We start from the raw sequence: 17,083 nt of genomic DNA on the forward strand, positions 1-17,083 counted from the left end.
GACAATACGGGTGGTCTCATCTTGTGTGTCTTTGTACCTCTGAATGATTTTCTTAAAAAAATAAAAAACACACCCACTTTTGACTGTTTGAAGAGGTGCACCTGCTTCTTTCATTGAAACAGACATGAATTGCAGTTTGTTGATTCTGTCATTGATAATACCTGTTATCAACTGAAATGCAAACACAAGTACCGGTACTGCGAAGGACCACTTAATTATTGCTCCAGGGTTGTTATCCTGATCACATTAAACAATTTTCCAAGAGTTAGCTTCATATACTAATGCAAATTGCATCTCTTTCGGCTTCCTAACAGTTTAGCTGTAGGTTGTCTGAACCTACTTGAACTTCCATTCCCTGCTAATCATTTTCCCTCTCGAGAACATGCAAGCTGAGTGGAAGCGGGTTGGAAGAGGGCGCGATAAAGACCCTCACTTCTCTCAGTGGGTGGTACTGTCGTGATTTGCACCTATTGTGCATCCGTGTGTCAAGCCTCTATTCAGTTGTGGGGGGGGTGTTGCTTGAGCAGCGACCCTGTCATTATAGGTTTATGTCAGGACTGCCCTCCCACCCTCCCAATGACAGAGCATAGTCATGGCAGAAATGGGGTCAGCCACTCTTGTCTCCATAGCTGTCTCACCCTTATACTATTGCTCTCCATGTCATATTTGTTCTTTTGTATCTCCCCACATTTCTCCGATCTCCTTGTTTAAATAATTCACATGTATTTGTCTCTTCAGCTCTTGTATTACTCCCCTCATCTTAAATATTTGCTCTGGGTACCTCCCCCCTCGTGCTGGTTAGGAAAATAGGATGTTAATATTTATGACGAACAAAGGCTAATTCTGGCAATTCTGGAGTGTGTGCCTGGAGGGGATGATGAACAAATTAGCCTTTTCACTACACACTTATTGAAGTTGTTTGAACCACTGTTTCGGGCTGCTTCGCCAAGTTTGCCTGCAGTATGGTTGCTTGTCGTCCAGTACAGATTCTCTCATGCAGTGGTCCCCAACCACTGGGATGCGGACCAGGTGCAGTTTATGGGCTATTTAGTACCAGGGTCACAGAGAGACTGAACAACAAATATTGATCTGTAGAATCTGTTAGAAGTTTTAAATTATAAAAAACAAAATTACTGACGAGACTGAACTTAATTAACATACTTGTGTCATTGTCTCTTATTACTCCAAGATGAGCCAGTCTCAGACAGCAACTTTCAGCTTAATGAAATGTTGTATTATTACTGTGCCAGTCTGTTAAAATATTACGTTGCGTGAAGGAAGTTGTGGACCACCACACTAATGCAGCTCGTAAAAAATCTGGGCACATTTATTACATTTTGTCGGAATGTTCCACACAGGTCGTACAGCACAAATCAGCTTCGTGTTTTTACTGTTATGACGACCAAACATTTCTAAATGTATTTAATGTACATAGTTTGCACCAATACATCCTTTTCATAGACAGATTCTTGGATCGTAAAGCCAGAATAATTGTGTTGACTTTTTGAGATGATGGCGTATAATACGGTTGGTAATATACATACCACACATGCCAGGTTCCTTGTTTACCCAAGGAAGGCAGTTGGAAAGGGGGAATACAAATACTTCCCATTGTAACTGTCGTCAAAAACTGGTCAATTGTCAGACAGGAAGGTCTGGTCTGACTAGGGACCCAAACTTAATACACCATGTAGTGCCATGACATCGACATACATCGACAGATGGAAAACAAAACAGACAAAACCGTTTGCCAAGAAATTCAGCAAACATTTCAATTTAAAGTAGAAAGTTTTAATTCATTCATTGTCAACTGTTTTCAAAGCAGTGTTCCACACCTTTCCATCAGTTTTAGGGCATGTTGACTGATCTTTCAAAACCTCCCACTTCATTTCACATTTGTTGGCAAGTTGTTGACTCTCCTAGCAGCCTTAAAAAAAAAAAAAAAATCATCTCTTCCTGCAAGTTGATTCTACTTCATACTGACATCTCTGAGAAGTTTAAATTGGCTCTCAAGCCCCCTTGTGATTTATTTTCCAGCTAGCTTCAGTATGTTCATTCATTGTAATCAAATAAAATCCCCCACTTTCAAAGGTTGAACGCTTCTTATCTTGGGAGTTTAATGGGCCTGCACCTGCTCCTTGTACTACCACCTGATCCACCCACCCAGCAATATTCAGCTCGTTTGAACTAGTTCACTTCTATTAAGCAGGAGAACAAACTAAAATGGAGTAACAAACAAGCATACACCCTGTGCTAACAGAGTAAAGTCCACCAACCATCTGTTTGACACCTTTCAGTGTTTTTAAAAGGACTAAGAAACCACAGCTCTAAGTGGTTAGTGGGCAGCTCCAGCCAAAGCCTAATAAGCTGCCTACATGTGCAGTGTATATAAAGGTTTTTGTGTATATATGCGCAGAGCTCAAAGTACATTGTTTGTTGTTGTGACACACGCCCAGCAAACAGCTTGTACACAAGGGGAGATCTGGGATTCACCGTGTGTGTTTGTTTGTACTTCCTGGCTGTCTGGCTGGCTGTCTTGGAAAGATGCCATCACAAAGAAGAGGTAAATTTGAAATGAGCTTCCTGTATATTATAGAAACTCCTTTAAAGAGACAGACTTGCATCGGCAAATAAATCGTTCATAGAAGCTTAAAGAAAGCTTTGCGACTATGTGAGGCAGTAAGATTTGTCATCACAAGGTAGATATTATGTCAGCAGGTCTATATAAGAGACTATATGGTAGTCATAAACACAGGTTCCAAAAAGTTCGTTTTTTTTAATCGCTGATCCAAAACTAATCTGTTACCTGACCGATAACGCAAAGTCATCCTGTAGTTTCTGTTTGCATTACTTTAGGCGGCCAATTTATGTCCATAGTGACCAACATGCGCTGTCGGTGAACCAAAACAGCTAAAGATCGAACTCGTTGTTCAATGAAGTCTGCAATGACTCACGGCATAGTGGAACTAGCTCGCCTGGTTTGTTCGCCTGTCACCCTTCCTGCGAGAAGCGTATGTTGCTGCAACGAAGCAGTATTTCCTGTTTTGCCAGGAGCCCGCCAACAGAAAGCTTTGTTTGGGGTCGCGGACTTGTACCGTAGTTTGTTTGTTTTTTTTTTGTTTTTTTTTATCCATTTATTTTATCCATAAACTGCGGTCCGCCTTTCAGATCACTGCCTAACTTGATGCATGGTTTTGTCCTTCACATCCTGTCATTTGACTACACCTTGTAGCTTGTTTACAGTGGACCCTCTAAATGCATATTCAGCTATACAAATAACTTAATATATCATGTACTTGACTTCAAGCAGATCTTAGTGATTAAAGTCCAAGATTAATTTATTTGACTTTACAGTATTACACCTATCCAAAGTTTAAGCCTTTCCCACACTTTCTTGGCCTATGCACAGACCACAGTACAAACAAAGCCCCAGTAAGATCATCATCATATACAATAGTTGGCATCAGAGGAAACAGTGGGCCCCTTATGTCATCGTTTTATCCCGACCCATTTACCAGTAGAGAACAGACGATTATCTTTATTCATGTTTCAAGAGAGGTTTTCTTAGGTCAAGTAGTACAAACCCTCACCATCTCCGGTGTCACTGTTCAGAGAGGTCCCTTCATGCTGGGGGATAGAGGTAAACTGATCTCCAACAATTTATCAGCTAAGAGTTGGTTTGTTCTTTTTCAATGCTCACAAAGACTTAATACAATAAGGTCCCAACTGCATCTTGTGTCAATGGTACCACCATTCGTGTGGTTGGTGGGGGTGTAGGGGGGTAGACAAAATCAAATGGTGAGAGGAGAAACACTGGCTGTATTTGTGTCATTTGTGTATAAGGCCTTCTTTGTTTAACCACAGATTCGTTAGTACCGTACACACATTCATGCATACACAAGGCCCACCGCTTGTAGAATATGTAATTGTTGATGCATCATTCAGTGTAGGTGGATAAAACGAGGGCAATAGTGTCACTTCTCATTAATCAGCTGAGTTATAAACAACGAATGGTGAAGTCATTAGCAGTGGTGCTCAAGGCGCACAGCACTGCTCTAGTTTCACGTGACATTTTTTTTTGTCCCTCACTCATGATAGCATCATAATTATGTCAGTAAAAACCACAAGTTTATTGGTTGGTTGAATTCTTTTATTGAGAATCATCTTCGTATATGAATGTGCTGTAACCACGCCTCTCTCAACTGTCAATTGTAAATCAAATATCACAACTAGTCCTGGAAAAATGGGGGCCTCTTTGTCTAGTATATTCCTTTATGTCTTCACATAACTAACTAGCTTCCGGTGGCTGGACTATATCCCACAGGTCGTCATGGGGCTTTTCCATCCTGTGACAATGAGGTGCCCTAAAGCGGCCAATGTCAACGCAAAGCCATACACTTACTCACTCATAGACTTTTTAAAAATGTTTACTCTTTGTCACTCTTTATGGCATGCACGCACAGCTAATAATGAGGCACTTTTCAGCGACCATGCCAGGGGACTGAAAGAAAGTGAAAAGCATTTAGAAAAAAAAATCTGTATTGACTTTACAGGATATTTTAAAGATTTTCTTTTAATGATTATATTTATCAGTTTATCAGATTGCCATTTATCAGTTTTTTTTTATACTCACTAGCTAGGTTGTGGAAAGAAGTGGCTGATTTGGTGGTTTGGCGTGTCTTGGATGTTGCTAGAGCGGGTTCTTAGCGTTAAACTCTCATTTTTGGCTCCCTTCTTTGCCTGCACTGATTAAATAATCTGATGGGGCAGAACGAAGGATTGTGCTTTAGGAATTTTTGATTAAGGCTTGGCCCTGGCTCGACCTCCTCCTGATCCAGTCTCTAGAAGTAGTAAGATGGTAGTCCGTTGCTTGGACAGGAGTCTGGGGGAGGGGGGCTTGCTCAGATGAGAGCTTACATCTGGTAAATCCATTGGATTGAACTCTATATCCAATTTATTTGGATTGCCTGGATAAAAATAATACAGTGCGATTAATTTTCTTTATTGGTCATTTTTTCAAGGCTGTAATTTGTGGTACACTTGAACCGCGCAGGCTTATACTGAAGCATTCCATTTATCACTTTGGGTCAACAAAGTATTGGGAACATCTGTCACGAGAACCCCGTAAAGCACCACAAATTACAGCCTCCAAACAGACCGTTAAAATAAATGATTGCCTCAGTCAGATTTAATATCACTGTTTTGTTCTTCAGCGGTATTTCTGTTTACCTGTTAACTTGGCAAGTCTGCGTAGGATCCAAATATCACAAGATAATTATTAGTCTTGACTCTTGACCTCTGGGTACTTAAGCTGTACAGAAATTAAGTGTGGTTTTTAGTAGATTTGGTCGTTATTCTATTGCTTCTCAAGAGAATTACGTTGTCTTCCTCAGATTTCCCTAGATTCCCTCGATTAACGTTAACGTCTTCTCTTGTCCCCATTGGCAGCCTCCGCTTCCTGAGGCCTCGTCATCAGTTAGCCTCATTAGTCTGTCACTGCTCTTATTCGGTTACAGGAAGAACCTTGAAAGAACTTGCAGCACCTCATACACGGACATTTCCGCTGTAGAAGCATCTCACTTTTTTTTTTTTTTTTTTTTTTTTTTTTTTCCTACAAAACGGCATGTGATTTAGCAAACAGAACTGTTTATTGTCCGCCGGAACATCTGAGGTCGAGCTCAGTTTGTCCTGGGAAGCTGGTCATCCTTCAACATTCCGATTTGGAAACATCAACTTTTGCCATCATAAATTCTTTAATTGAGCAAGCCAACAATGTTGTTTAAAAATAAGTTGTCGACTGTTAATATTATACTTGGGTGCAAAAAACGGTTACATCTTTTATTAAAAAAAAAAAAAAAAAAAATGTGGCCCGGCTATACGTATTATACAATTTTAGTTTATCTTAACGTTTTGTTTTTTAATTGTTAGCCTGTGTGCCAGCAAACAGAGTGGAGTTAGTATACAAAACATATATTCAGTGTTGCTTTATTAAGCAACTTTTCTGATCCTATTTCTACAAGCACCACTTTAATTTACAGTATTAAGTGACAACAGATTATGGTTGGTTTGTTTATTTTAAACAGTTTAATTGCTCCACCACTAAAAATAATTAGCTGCTAGCGCAACATACTTACTAACCAAAGCATCAGTGTCTGCATTAAGTGAAAAAGATGGGGTGGGGGGAATCTGCCATTTCATATCAGGTCATGTCATGCTATTATGTCATTTAATGGGTGCTCCACGCTCAACATAAGTTCTCTGGGATATGCATGCAAGGTGGTGGTTTGTATTTTGAATTTTTTTGGTGACTTTTAAAGCCCGTATTTTCAATCGTGAAAATGTATGAGGTTGTACTGTACTTGCAAATCCCCTGAAAAATAATTATTTAATGCTAGGATGATCAGGTCTGTATCAGGAGGGTGTTTTGAGTCACTTCACACTCCCAGTCCAAATATGCATAATGACATTGAAACTCTTGTAAAGCGTTGAACAGAATTTAAGATTTATACCCTGTGTTGTTTATTGTGCAAAATAGCTGCAAAGACATTTTACATGGCATGTTTGTTGCCTGGAACAGATATTTTCAAAACTTGTGGTCTTTCCAGATATCCATTTGCATTTTCACGCCCAGTGCCTTTGTGGTATGTCTACATTGTTTGTTACCTGGAGCCTGTGAAATCAACACTGCTGCTCTAATTCCTTTCTGTTTTGATTTGTAAGGGAATTATGCTTATCATGCAAAGATTGCACTCTGATTACACAAATATAGCAGATTTCAGGATGCGGCTTTTTGAATGGCGAATGCATTGGCGGTTTATCTCAGAGCATTGCTGTCAAGCGTTTGATGGCTCAGGAAAAAAAACAAAAAAAAAACGAACCACTTTCACCAACTTCTCCCGCTGTAGGACTTGTTGATCCTCAAAACTTGACAGACTGAAAATGACAGGTGTATTTGAAGTCACTGAAATGCTGTCACGAACTTCCCTCAGAACGCTCATCATCTTGACAGGTGAGCAAATACAACATTATGTCCAATTATTAATGCACGTCTCAGACACAGGAGGTTTGCCTTCCTGTCTTTTAGTGAGATGTCTGTGTTAACCAACACTTGCTTTTAACCGTTATCCAGGTAAATTCCATATTAATAGTCAAAACACAATGAAGTTTAAAGCTCACTATTTGTGGGGATTAGGGACCAAGACCCTCTGTGAAGAGTAGTAACCTCACCTAAAAATGCATGTACTGGATAACATTATAGCTAATCGGGAATGGCCGTTTACCATGTTTATTGTTTAAGATTTAAAAAAAAGAGGGGTGGGGGGGCTGTTTAACATGGTAAAAATCTCAAAAGCTGTTAATAAAATTAAGTCTTCTTGGCATTATATATTATATTAGTGTCAGTCAGTACAGATGATCCTGGTATTGTGGCATTCTTATTTACTTAAATTCTGACGACTGTCTTAGTGATAGACTGAAGCTAGTCAATAATGGCATCACCATAAGATTGGAACCTTATTGTACACAAAAGAAACCCCTGTCATGATATGTTGTCCAGTATATTATACTGACATCAAATCTTCTTACTCAGCACAACTTCACATCAAAGGTACTCTAGTTAGCATGCAATTTAGGTTTTCCTCAATGATTGGAGTGTAACATCCACCCCCACTGTGTCCCCCTACCCTGTTAATCAGTGCGCAGTAGCTGGCTAGTTTTCCCCCCGAGACGTCTGCATGAGAGCTGCAACAGCTGTGATGGTGTACGTCGCCCCCAGCACCCGTCAATACTGCTGCTACACAGGAACGCTTCTAGTCCCACCGCACACACACGGGGCACAGGGGCCACAAGCACAGCTGGGGGGCTTCTAGCCTGATTCCTTTATTGTCTGCCTTGCCTACGTGTTTGCATTGTCTGCAGTCAGATCACTATCTTTATTATTTTGATTAGAGTCTTTTGTTTTGTTTGTGCTTATCTAAGCTAAGCTGTTCGCTAAGCTCCTTCGCTAGTAATTTGGTGAGCTTTGGGTTGCTGCGTTATCGATAAACACTAGAAAATAAGATGTTTAATTGGTGGGAGCCGAGAGACTCTTACTTAGTAATGAGAATCAATTTTATTTTCATATTTTGGACAGTTTTCCAGTCTGGCGAAAAAGGGTGTCAAAGTGGGAATAAATGCTGTTTCAGCAACTGCTTTGTTAATGGATGTGGGCAAAAATGATTCTTCATCATAATTACATCCATTTTCGACAGCGCTTGTTCTCATTAATGTTGCGGGTGACCCTGGAGCCTTTCCCAGCTGGCTTTGGGTGAGAGGCAGGGTATACCATGTTCTGGTTGCCATTCGATCGCAGGGCACAAATAGACAAAGAAGTATCCACACTCAACTTTACACCCAAGACAATTTAAGGGTTCCTTGAACCTAACATGGATGTTTTTGGACATTTGCAAATGGTTTAGCGACAATAATAGCCTCACACATCATGCTAGCAGCCCAGCACATCATAGTATTCCAGCAAAGCAGATCTAATGTACCACAATATGTATCAATGTATCAATCAAAGAAAAAAATTGATACAGATCCCTTTTTGACGCCAAAAGATCACGGTACGGTACTGGTACCGGTACCCCGTGCAACACTAATATACAGTACTAATATAATACTAAAGAAAAAGTCTAAGGCCACCAGACTTTTGAGCCTTTCTTTACACAGATTTCAGCAGAATGAGTGCATCGGTGCCCTAACAACAAGATTCTGCTTTTACACAGAAGAACTCCGCAAATATATTAATGCAACTGTGATACTCTCTGCAGTTGAGTAAATAAACACCCCTGGCCAATATAGGAGGAAATACGGTGACATAGCACACTTTAAAACCTTCAAATTATTTACAAAGACATACAGTTTGTGGATTGGATGTGACAGCCTGCTTAGACACTGATTGGATAATTATTGGGGAGGGGCAATGAGTGACCGCCAGACATAGCCAGGTTCCTCAATGCTAATCCCCCGTACTTACTCTGTCAACAGGTCCACGTTGTGCAGATGTAAATCTCAAAGCCGGCACATTCAGCTGTCTGCGGAGCATGGCATATGGCTGCCTAATTCGCCGTAAGATGCGAGACAACCATCTATAGAAATGCCAGGAATTTGCAAAATTGGATTATGTTATTTGAGCAAAAACAAGTAGCAGATGCTTGCATCGCGCTGATGAGTGCACGGCCCTGAGCTTTTCCACTTTTTTTTTTTAGCTCATTTAGACACGCCTTGCTGCCTCGGTGGCACGTGGCGGCGAGGAGTGTCGACCGGCGTGATTACAACCCAAGTTCAAACTGCGTTTTGCTGTGTGGGAGCTTTGCCGCAGTCTGCTGCATTGCGAGGTGGCCACCTTAATGTGCATCACAGTAGTGCGTCTTATTATTTATCACTCTCAGGTTGCGTGCCCCGCTTGCATGCGGCCCGCGCCGCCTACACCGCACGGCCCCTCGCACCTACCCGTTTCTATGGCGACCGCTAACGGCATAATGGTCGTACAGCGACAAGCAGCCTCTCCGAGTGGTTTTGGTGAAATGAGCAGGTTGGATTGTGGATGACTTCATCAATGCGTTTTCCTCTCATCTTGCCCACAGCACATTCACAACCGCTGGAGCTTCAATTTCATACAGTTGTAATTCTTAAAAATAATTTTATGGCCTTGATTTCATTGATTATAAATGTGTTCACCTTTCGGTTAAAGGTTTTAAGGCTTGACCAAATACTACAGTCACTAACGCTGTATGACTTCGTCGTCTGAACATTTTGCACAGGAATTATTTTTGAATAAGTGAACCCTTTAAATAAACATTTGTTGTGCTTATTAGATTAAAATCGATTAAAATCATAATCGTCCTGAATGACTGGGGGGGGAATTTTATTTTTTTTGGCCATATCGCCCAGTCCTAGGTGGCGTTAGGGGCCCACAAGAAGGCACACTAAGTTACTGCCATATTTCAAGTTTTCAATTTGATTGTTTTGTATTTATGGCCCACTGTCAAGTCAATTTTATTTACTGTAAATAGCGCCAATTCACAAAAGTTTTCAAGGAAGATTCTGTAGGCCAACTGTCTGCCTTGACGTGACAACACGTTCCGACTAAACGTACAAATTCATGTTACGAAGCTACCAGAAATGGAACTCGTAAACGGAGGCCCCACTGTAATTATATAGCTCATATTGGCCTGAGCTAGCTCGACCAGTTCCTATGTTGCAATACGTTCCTAGTGTACAGTTATCATTACTTATACCTTCCGTCTTTCACTGGTTTCACTGACGTTTGGCTTTGGATCTAATCAAACGAGCTTGGATTTGCTTGACTTTTTCCTCTTTCAAAAGCGTGACGTCTGCTTATATGCAGGTTAGGTTTGCAGAGGCTTTTCCCCTCAAATGACACTCGCCTCTCTTTCCATCCTAATTTCATTTTAATGAAGCTCATCCCCGCGGGGGAGCTGAGCCACGTGCCGTTCACTTACACAAATCGGAGGAAGTGAGCGAGCCTTCATCCTCAGCCTTATTTTCCATTTAAAGCGCATGGCCGCAATGACAATGGCTGCGGTGGAGGGACCAGGAAAAGGCATCTGAAAGGGATGAAAGTGTTGTGGTTGTGAATGGGGCTGCCCTCCCTTCTCCACTGGGGGTTCCCTCCCCCTTTACACATGCTACTACAGCATAACAAGCAAACACCGCTGCTTTATATCGAACCATCAGTGCTTTATTCCCAAGGCAGAAAATCAATATGCTTTTATCTTTATACACACGCACACACACTGTAGAGGAATACTCCTAAGTGTTGTTAGTCTAATCTCATCTAATTCATAAGCAGTATGCCAGTAGTGTGAGGATGCCGGCACCCTCTCTCTCTATCCAATTAATCCTCTGAAATGTGTATGTAATAGAGATTTCTTGGCTCTGACTGTATGGATTGGTAGTTATTTGCCCCCCTTTTTAAACAAATGTCTCTTGACATGTCAAAAAAAAAAAAAAAGAAGTGCTGCAGGTTTTATTTAGACACACCTCAGCAGTAGCAGCCGCATTCTCATACCAATAAACAAACAGCGCCTTCCGGAACGCGATGATTCATGCTTAGGTTTTAGGTCATCGTTTCATTATTATGCTGGTAAGGCTCTCTACTCTAGTGTGTCCTTGGTGAGGGCATTGCACACACTTGGAATATAATTAGGGGTGTTTACATATCAAGATATTTATATTATGCATGAGCTGATAAAAACGGTGTCGTTTTGGTCGTTTATTTTATACATCAATGGCGTTTTAGAGATGGAAAATCCTAACTTGGTGCACCCCGTCTGTTGGTTTGCCTTCTGCCTGCCTGTGAGGGGCACGTCACGGTGATGTGAATTCACCTACCTTTTCATCACACTACAAGAATAAACTAACTTGGAAGCTACTTCTGTGTCCCGCCTTTAATGCACCAAACTCAATCTAAACATGCCGTTAAGCCTTTTCTGTGTCCTGGTTTTCAGGATCCGTGCTCAATTTGAGTCCAGTTCACTTTCTAATCTGTTAATGCATTGATTAGGGGTGTGCCAGCAGGACCGTTGTGTTTATCATGCTGAGTTTTCATTTACTTACTTGCTTATAGACAGCTGCTTTGTGACGGGGGGCGTTCACAGAATCACTGACCCCTTTAGCCCTCTCTCCCAAAGCTCAAGACACTGTTATTACGCATGCTGCGCTAGGTTAAGTGAGCCCCAATTGATCGGTATTGATTGGAAGTGTATTTGTCAGACACTGATGGGCTTCCCCCTCGGGAAATAATGTCTGGTGATTTCCACTGCCCCCCTCTTTCTATTGTATGCCCTACATATATTGTGGATGGCCTCCCCCTTCTGTTCTTTGACCCCGCTTCATTTTCTAAACAAGCTAGTACTGTTGGATAATAGTCAAATAAGCTGGCATAGGCATATTGTGTGCAAATACTGCATTTTTGCTTATTTTTCTCCCTCCATTTTTTTATTACTCAATCTTTGTATTCATATTCAAAGTCTTTTACATGATGTTGTGTGCAAGGCAGTCTCGTGTTTACGACGCACATGCAATGCCTGCCTCGGGCACCTTTGCTCAGACTTCAAATGTCTTGTGTGTGAGCAGCCGCATTGTCTGGACGAACACTCCTCATAGTTTTTGTTTGTGTCACCTACACATGTTGAAGTGTTGGGCACACCGTTAATACATTTATCATTATCATTTATCTCAAGAAGTAGTAGATACGAGAGTCGGTTGCTAATCCATTTATGTTTTATGTTAGCATCTTGTTCTCCCAGGGTTGCAACTATTAATAAAATAATTAAATTACAAATAAAAGTAAAAGCTAATTCTCTGCCTTGAAGCATTGCCGAGGTAATTAATTTTTCCACATGGACTGAATTCCAAAAATATTCGATAACTGCAGCAATTATCTGGAATGTAATTTCAGGTGAGACACAGAGTTAAAACACATCTCTTCCAGTCCACTCTACCAGAATCTAAGTTGGCATGAATGTTTGATGCGCAGTGGCCAGGCTGCCTGCCAACACCATATTGTCATTTGTCATATAATCGCCTCCTGTCAAATCACCTGCGCCGCCATCTGTTCTTGAAACTCGTTACTGGATCTTGCCATTGTCATTTAAGCCTCTGCATGTTTCTTTTTCTTTTTTTTTTTTTTTTCATTTTTACAAGTCCGTAATTTAATACTGAAATATACAGTATATCAGTTTGGGATGCCATCCGTCGGTCTCTGTCTGTTAACTCGTTCCTGTTGTTACTAAAAACTGACCCGCGTAATTATCAGCCATGCTGTGCATATGCTTGTGGTGCCGAGCCTGAAGCATGTCAAGGCTTGTTTTGGGGCATAGCAGGAAAACGGAAGTCACTTCACTAATTACTGAATTCCAGTAATTAAATCAAATGAATGTGATTCATCTTGCCATGTGCTCAAGTTTGGCCAAATCTGATTTCCCTTTTTGTCTTGGTTGATTGGTTTTAATATTTTACTGTGAGCAGACGCAGAGTATATCACTAGACTCCAATGGCAACTGTGTATTTTCGTATTCCATAAGCATTTCATACAAACACACCACAAACTACTATTATTGGGCTGTTTTACATTTTCACAGCCAATACTGCTGTAAAGTATCACATTTACAGTTGTTTTCAAGTATGTGTGTGTCTGAACATGGACAGCGTGAAAGTCCATTCACTAAGACAAAGCACGGCAGGAAGATGCCTTTATAGAAGTGGGGCCTCCTCAAGAATAGGCCCACTTGGTCAATGCAGAATTCTCCATAGCAAAGCCCACCAGGAAAGGTGGCCCACCTCAGATCTTGTGCCAGTCCGTTGGTGAACAATCTGTACATCATCATCATCATCAAAATTGGTCATTATCTAGCTCTAACAATCAATTCTCCCTATCAAAAATTGAACAGATCTCTCTCTTTCTAAACCTTGCAGCAAAATGTGAACCACTTCTGGAAGCAGTAACGTGCTACAGCGGGTCAGCTAGCCTTTGGGCGTCAGCATTTTAGTCTCCTTCCAGAAATGAAACAAGCCTTCGCTTCGTGGAAACACTCGGTCCATTACTCAATACACGCTTCAAAGCCTCAGCACGTCTCATAACATCACTATAAGTTTTGTGTGTTGGGGGAGGAGCAATGTTTTCGCCGATGTTGTGGGACAGTCTTTGCTTCCCTGCGGTGTATCTTATAAAATCATCTGTACGTAATACTGATTAAAATATTTAACGTTTTTTTGTAGTATAGTAGTTTGTAGTAAATAAGCAATTATAAAACCATTAGGGGGGTGTCTTTTATTCCTGTTCCCGGAGAAACCCATGGAAGCACGGTGAGAGCATCCACACCACCTACCGAGATTCGAACCTCAATACTTGCTAACCACTAGGTCACCATGCCCAAACCCAATCAACTCAGCCAAAATGTATCTTTTAATATTATTGTTTAAAGGTAAGCATGGTTTCATACAGTTTTAACAATGCACGCTGGGCCACATGTTTCAAAATAAACATTGAACAGCAAAGATTGTCACTCTCAGTTTTTAGACTAGATTGTTTATAGTGTAACTGAGCATGTGAAAATAACTGACGGGCAGACAGTCAGGTGCACGCTTCTCATGAGCTGTCTGCTTCATGCTCCCATGACAGAGGTCATTGGTAAGGATCAGACCACGCTCAGCCCCATCCCATCACCCCTCTCTCTCTCTGAGGCATATAATGAAGCCATTCTGAGGTGCCTGCAGCTGCGTCAGGATAATCTGGGATTGAGCCTGATACTGGATCACAGGACTGTTCTGGATGAGCGGAAAGCGTGATCAGAGCGGGAGCCTCTTGCCTTTGCTTTACCATAGGCAAAATCTTTCATCTGTGAATGAGTTTTGTTGAGTGTGTTTATGAGTAAAGATGTCATAGGACAAGAAGTGACCTCGCTGTCGACATACAAAGTGCATTGTTCATTAAAGAGCGCATCAAACCTCTTTCATGTCTTTCGTAACACTCAAAGCTCACTTTTACGAAACGATTCAATATTGAAGTCAACGTCAGTGGATAATAGGGCTGGGAATCTTTGACTGTCTCACGATTCGATTACCATTTTTGGGTGTACGATTCGATTCAGAATCGATTTTTGATTCTCGATTCAAACCATTTTCGATTCACAATTATTTGATTGATAAATGATTTCTGCTTCAATTTACAGATATGCAAAATGACAAATAGAGACATTAAAGTGTCTTTTTCTTTTCTTTTCTTTTTTTCCTAAACATTGATGAATTTTATCTTGTTAAGTGCCTTTTTCCACAAAAACAGCATGTGGGCTACAACTGCCTTTCCCCCTTCTTCATTTCTAATTTAAATAAAATTGCTTTTTGGATATTAATATCGATTCGATTCGATTCATAAATGAGAATCTCGATTCTTTTATGAATAGATTTTTTGGCACACCCCTAGTGGATAATAACCAAGGTAACAGATTTGATGGAACTTCAGTTTGCTGTTGATTGACCGGAACAAAACAGTTAAGTAGACCCTTGATTCTTTACCCCAGTTTTATGGAAAAGGTTTGCTTCGTAAATTTCAATGAGGATTTTAAGATTTTGCATCAATGGACACGTCATATCAGTAGAATTGTGGTTGCTCGCAGAGATGTGAACTCTGCTGAGGACACACAAGTCTGGAAGTATCCCGCCACTAAACCAATAAACAACAGGACACGCACCTCGCTCGCGTCAGTCTTAACACCTCCAGATTTTCACATACAGATGCTTAGTCACGACTATGTGCCGCGCTACTGTTTGGATGCTCCCGATGTGGTGATGTGGCTCTGATATCAGCCGAGCGTTGAAGCGGTTTCACTCCGCAGTGGAGCTGTGGGAGAGCGTGCCCGTAGGGTATGTGAGTGTTTGTGTGTGCGTACACGTGCACTTGAGTGCACAGTGTGAGTGATAATAACATCCCTTGTCAGCTTCCAGGGGATTAGTCTCGACGGAAGAAATCCTCCGTCGTATCGCTGTACCTTATTAGCCTGTCCGTCTTTGGCTCGCAGTCTCACATTGTTTTATTGTTATGACTTGCTCTTTTTCAGAATTGGTGCTCAGTTGTCCACTGAATAGAATTTAGGTCACAAGATCTGTGCTGTGTTGAGCTCAGCGTGAATTAAACTTGTGAATGCTTGTTTTTCTTTCCTCAGATCTTTATTGAACTTGAAACAATATAAGGAGGAAGAGCGCTGGTTCATCATGGATCAGTGAAATGAGCATCGTGGACCAACAGTGATGATTTTGGACGCTGGAGGATGCCAGCCCCCTACCCACCTGGCCTCCATCTTGCCCTGAGCTCGCTTGGGGCACCATGAACAGCTACAGAGACAGGGGGGTGTCTTGCACCTCCTCAGACCTCCTGGATGGGGGAGGTGAAGGCGGGCTGCCTCAGCATGCGCCCTACCGTCACACCCCCAATGGCCACCCGATCCACACGGACGCGACCATTCAGTCGCGCGTATCGGTGCCCAAAATGGGGGTCCGAGCTCGGATCGCCGAGTGGCCCCCGCGTCGGGCCCAGTCCAGAGAGTCGTTGCTTGAGAACGGCCAAATGAGCAGCCATCACAACGGCGACGACTGCTCGATGTCGGTGTCGTCATCGGCACTGTCGTCGGACGTCGGGTTGGTACGAGGCGGAGTGGCCCGATTACCACGGCGGTGGTCCAAAGATGTGGAGTTCCGAGGCGGCGGCGCGTTTGCCACTGAGCGAGGGTCACCTTTGAACCTTCGCGTCTTCCCCCCACTGAGGCAACGCTCCAACAGTGAAGTGACGCTGAGTGAACAGGATGAGAACGAGGTGAGACTGCTATCTTACGCTCCAGCTATTCATGGTGAGAATTAGGTTAGGCAATATGGCCTTCAAATATATTTTGTTTTTTCACTAAAATCCAATTCATTCCCAACCTTCAAGCAGTGTAGGAAAATGGACAGATATCTATAATATATAAGGATGTAATGTAATGACGAACTTAAAACTTCCACAATATCGTCGTAAGCTCCACATGTGACAATATTAAAAGCTGTACATTTGTTAAAAAGACCATAGATTTCCATTTGTGCAGTTCCAGCACCCTCTGGTGGTTAGTTTTAGTGCGATTTAATTTTAATTAGGCATGTTATGGCTACTTACGATGAACAAATCAACTCGATTCACAAAGTGTGCGTGCATTAAAATAAAATATAAAGTGTTATTAGTGTTTGTAGGTGGTTTATGTTCATTGAGGTTAATGTTACCTGTACTCTTTGAAATATATGTGTAATTATAACCTCAGATAAATAGCATTGTATAGACAACATTTAAAATGACTGACGAAGTGTTATGTGCCCCAAAAACAATATTGTGTAGGGCTGGGATAAAAAAAATCGAATTATCGACTTTCCTTTTCGAGCCTGATATTGATTCATAAAACCATGAATATTTTCTCTCTTTTTTTCTCTCTTTTTTATTCTCTTTCTCTCTTTTTCAATAAATTCATAAGAAAATGGTATTTTAAGAAAAAAAAAC

General features: G+C 41.4%; 1 protein-coding gene across 4 annotated transcripts in view; it reads left to right on the top strand.

Moving 5' to 3' along the window:
* sipa1l3 (signal-induced proliferation-associated 1 like 3) overlaps positions 1-17,083 on the top strand; it is a 57,588-nt gene that overhangs the window by 11,978 nt on the left and 28,527 nt on the right. Inside the window, exons 1-2 of one of the 4 annotated variants that reach the window (XM_077541636.1) lie at positions 13,749-13,872; positions 15,729-16,375. In XM_077541636.1, coding sequence (XP_077397762.1) covers positions 15,890-16,375 — 486 coding nt within the window. In that variant the 5' untranslated portion in view covers positions 13,749-13,872; positions 15,729-15,889. Of the gene's footprint in view, positions 1-13,748; positions 13,873-14,601; positions 15,057-15,411; positions 15,430-15,728; positions 16,376-17,083 lie in introns of those variants that run through there. The other 3 variants (XM_077541637.1, XM_077541638.1, XM_077541635.1) reach the window with 3 other exon arrangements.

This window comes from Festucalex cinctus, chromosome 13 (genome assembly GCF_051991245.1).
Source record: "Festucalex cinctus isolate MCC-2025b chromosome 13, RoL_Fcin_1.0, whole genome shotgun sequence".
NCBI classification, from domain to species: Eukaryota; Metazoa; Chordata; class Actinopteri; order Syngnathiformes; family Syngnathidae; genus Festucalex; species Festucalex cinctus.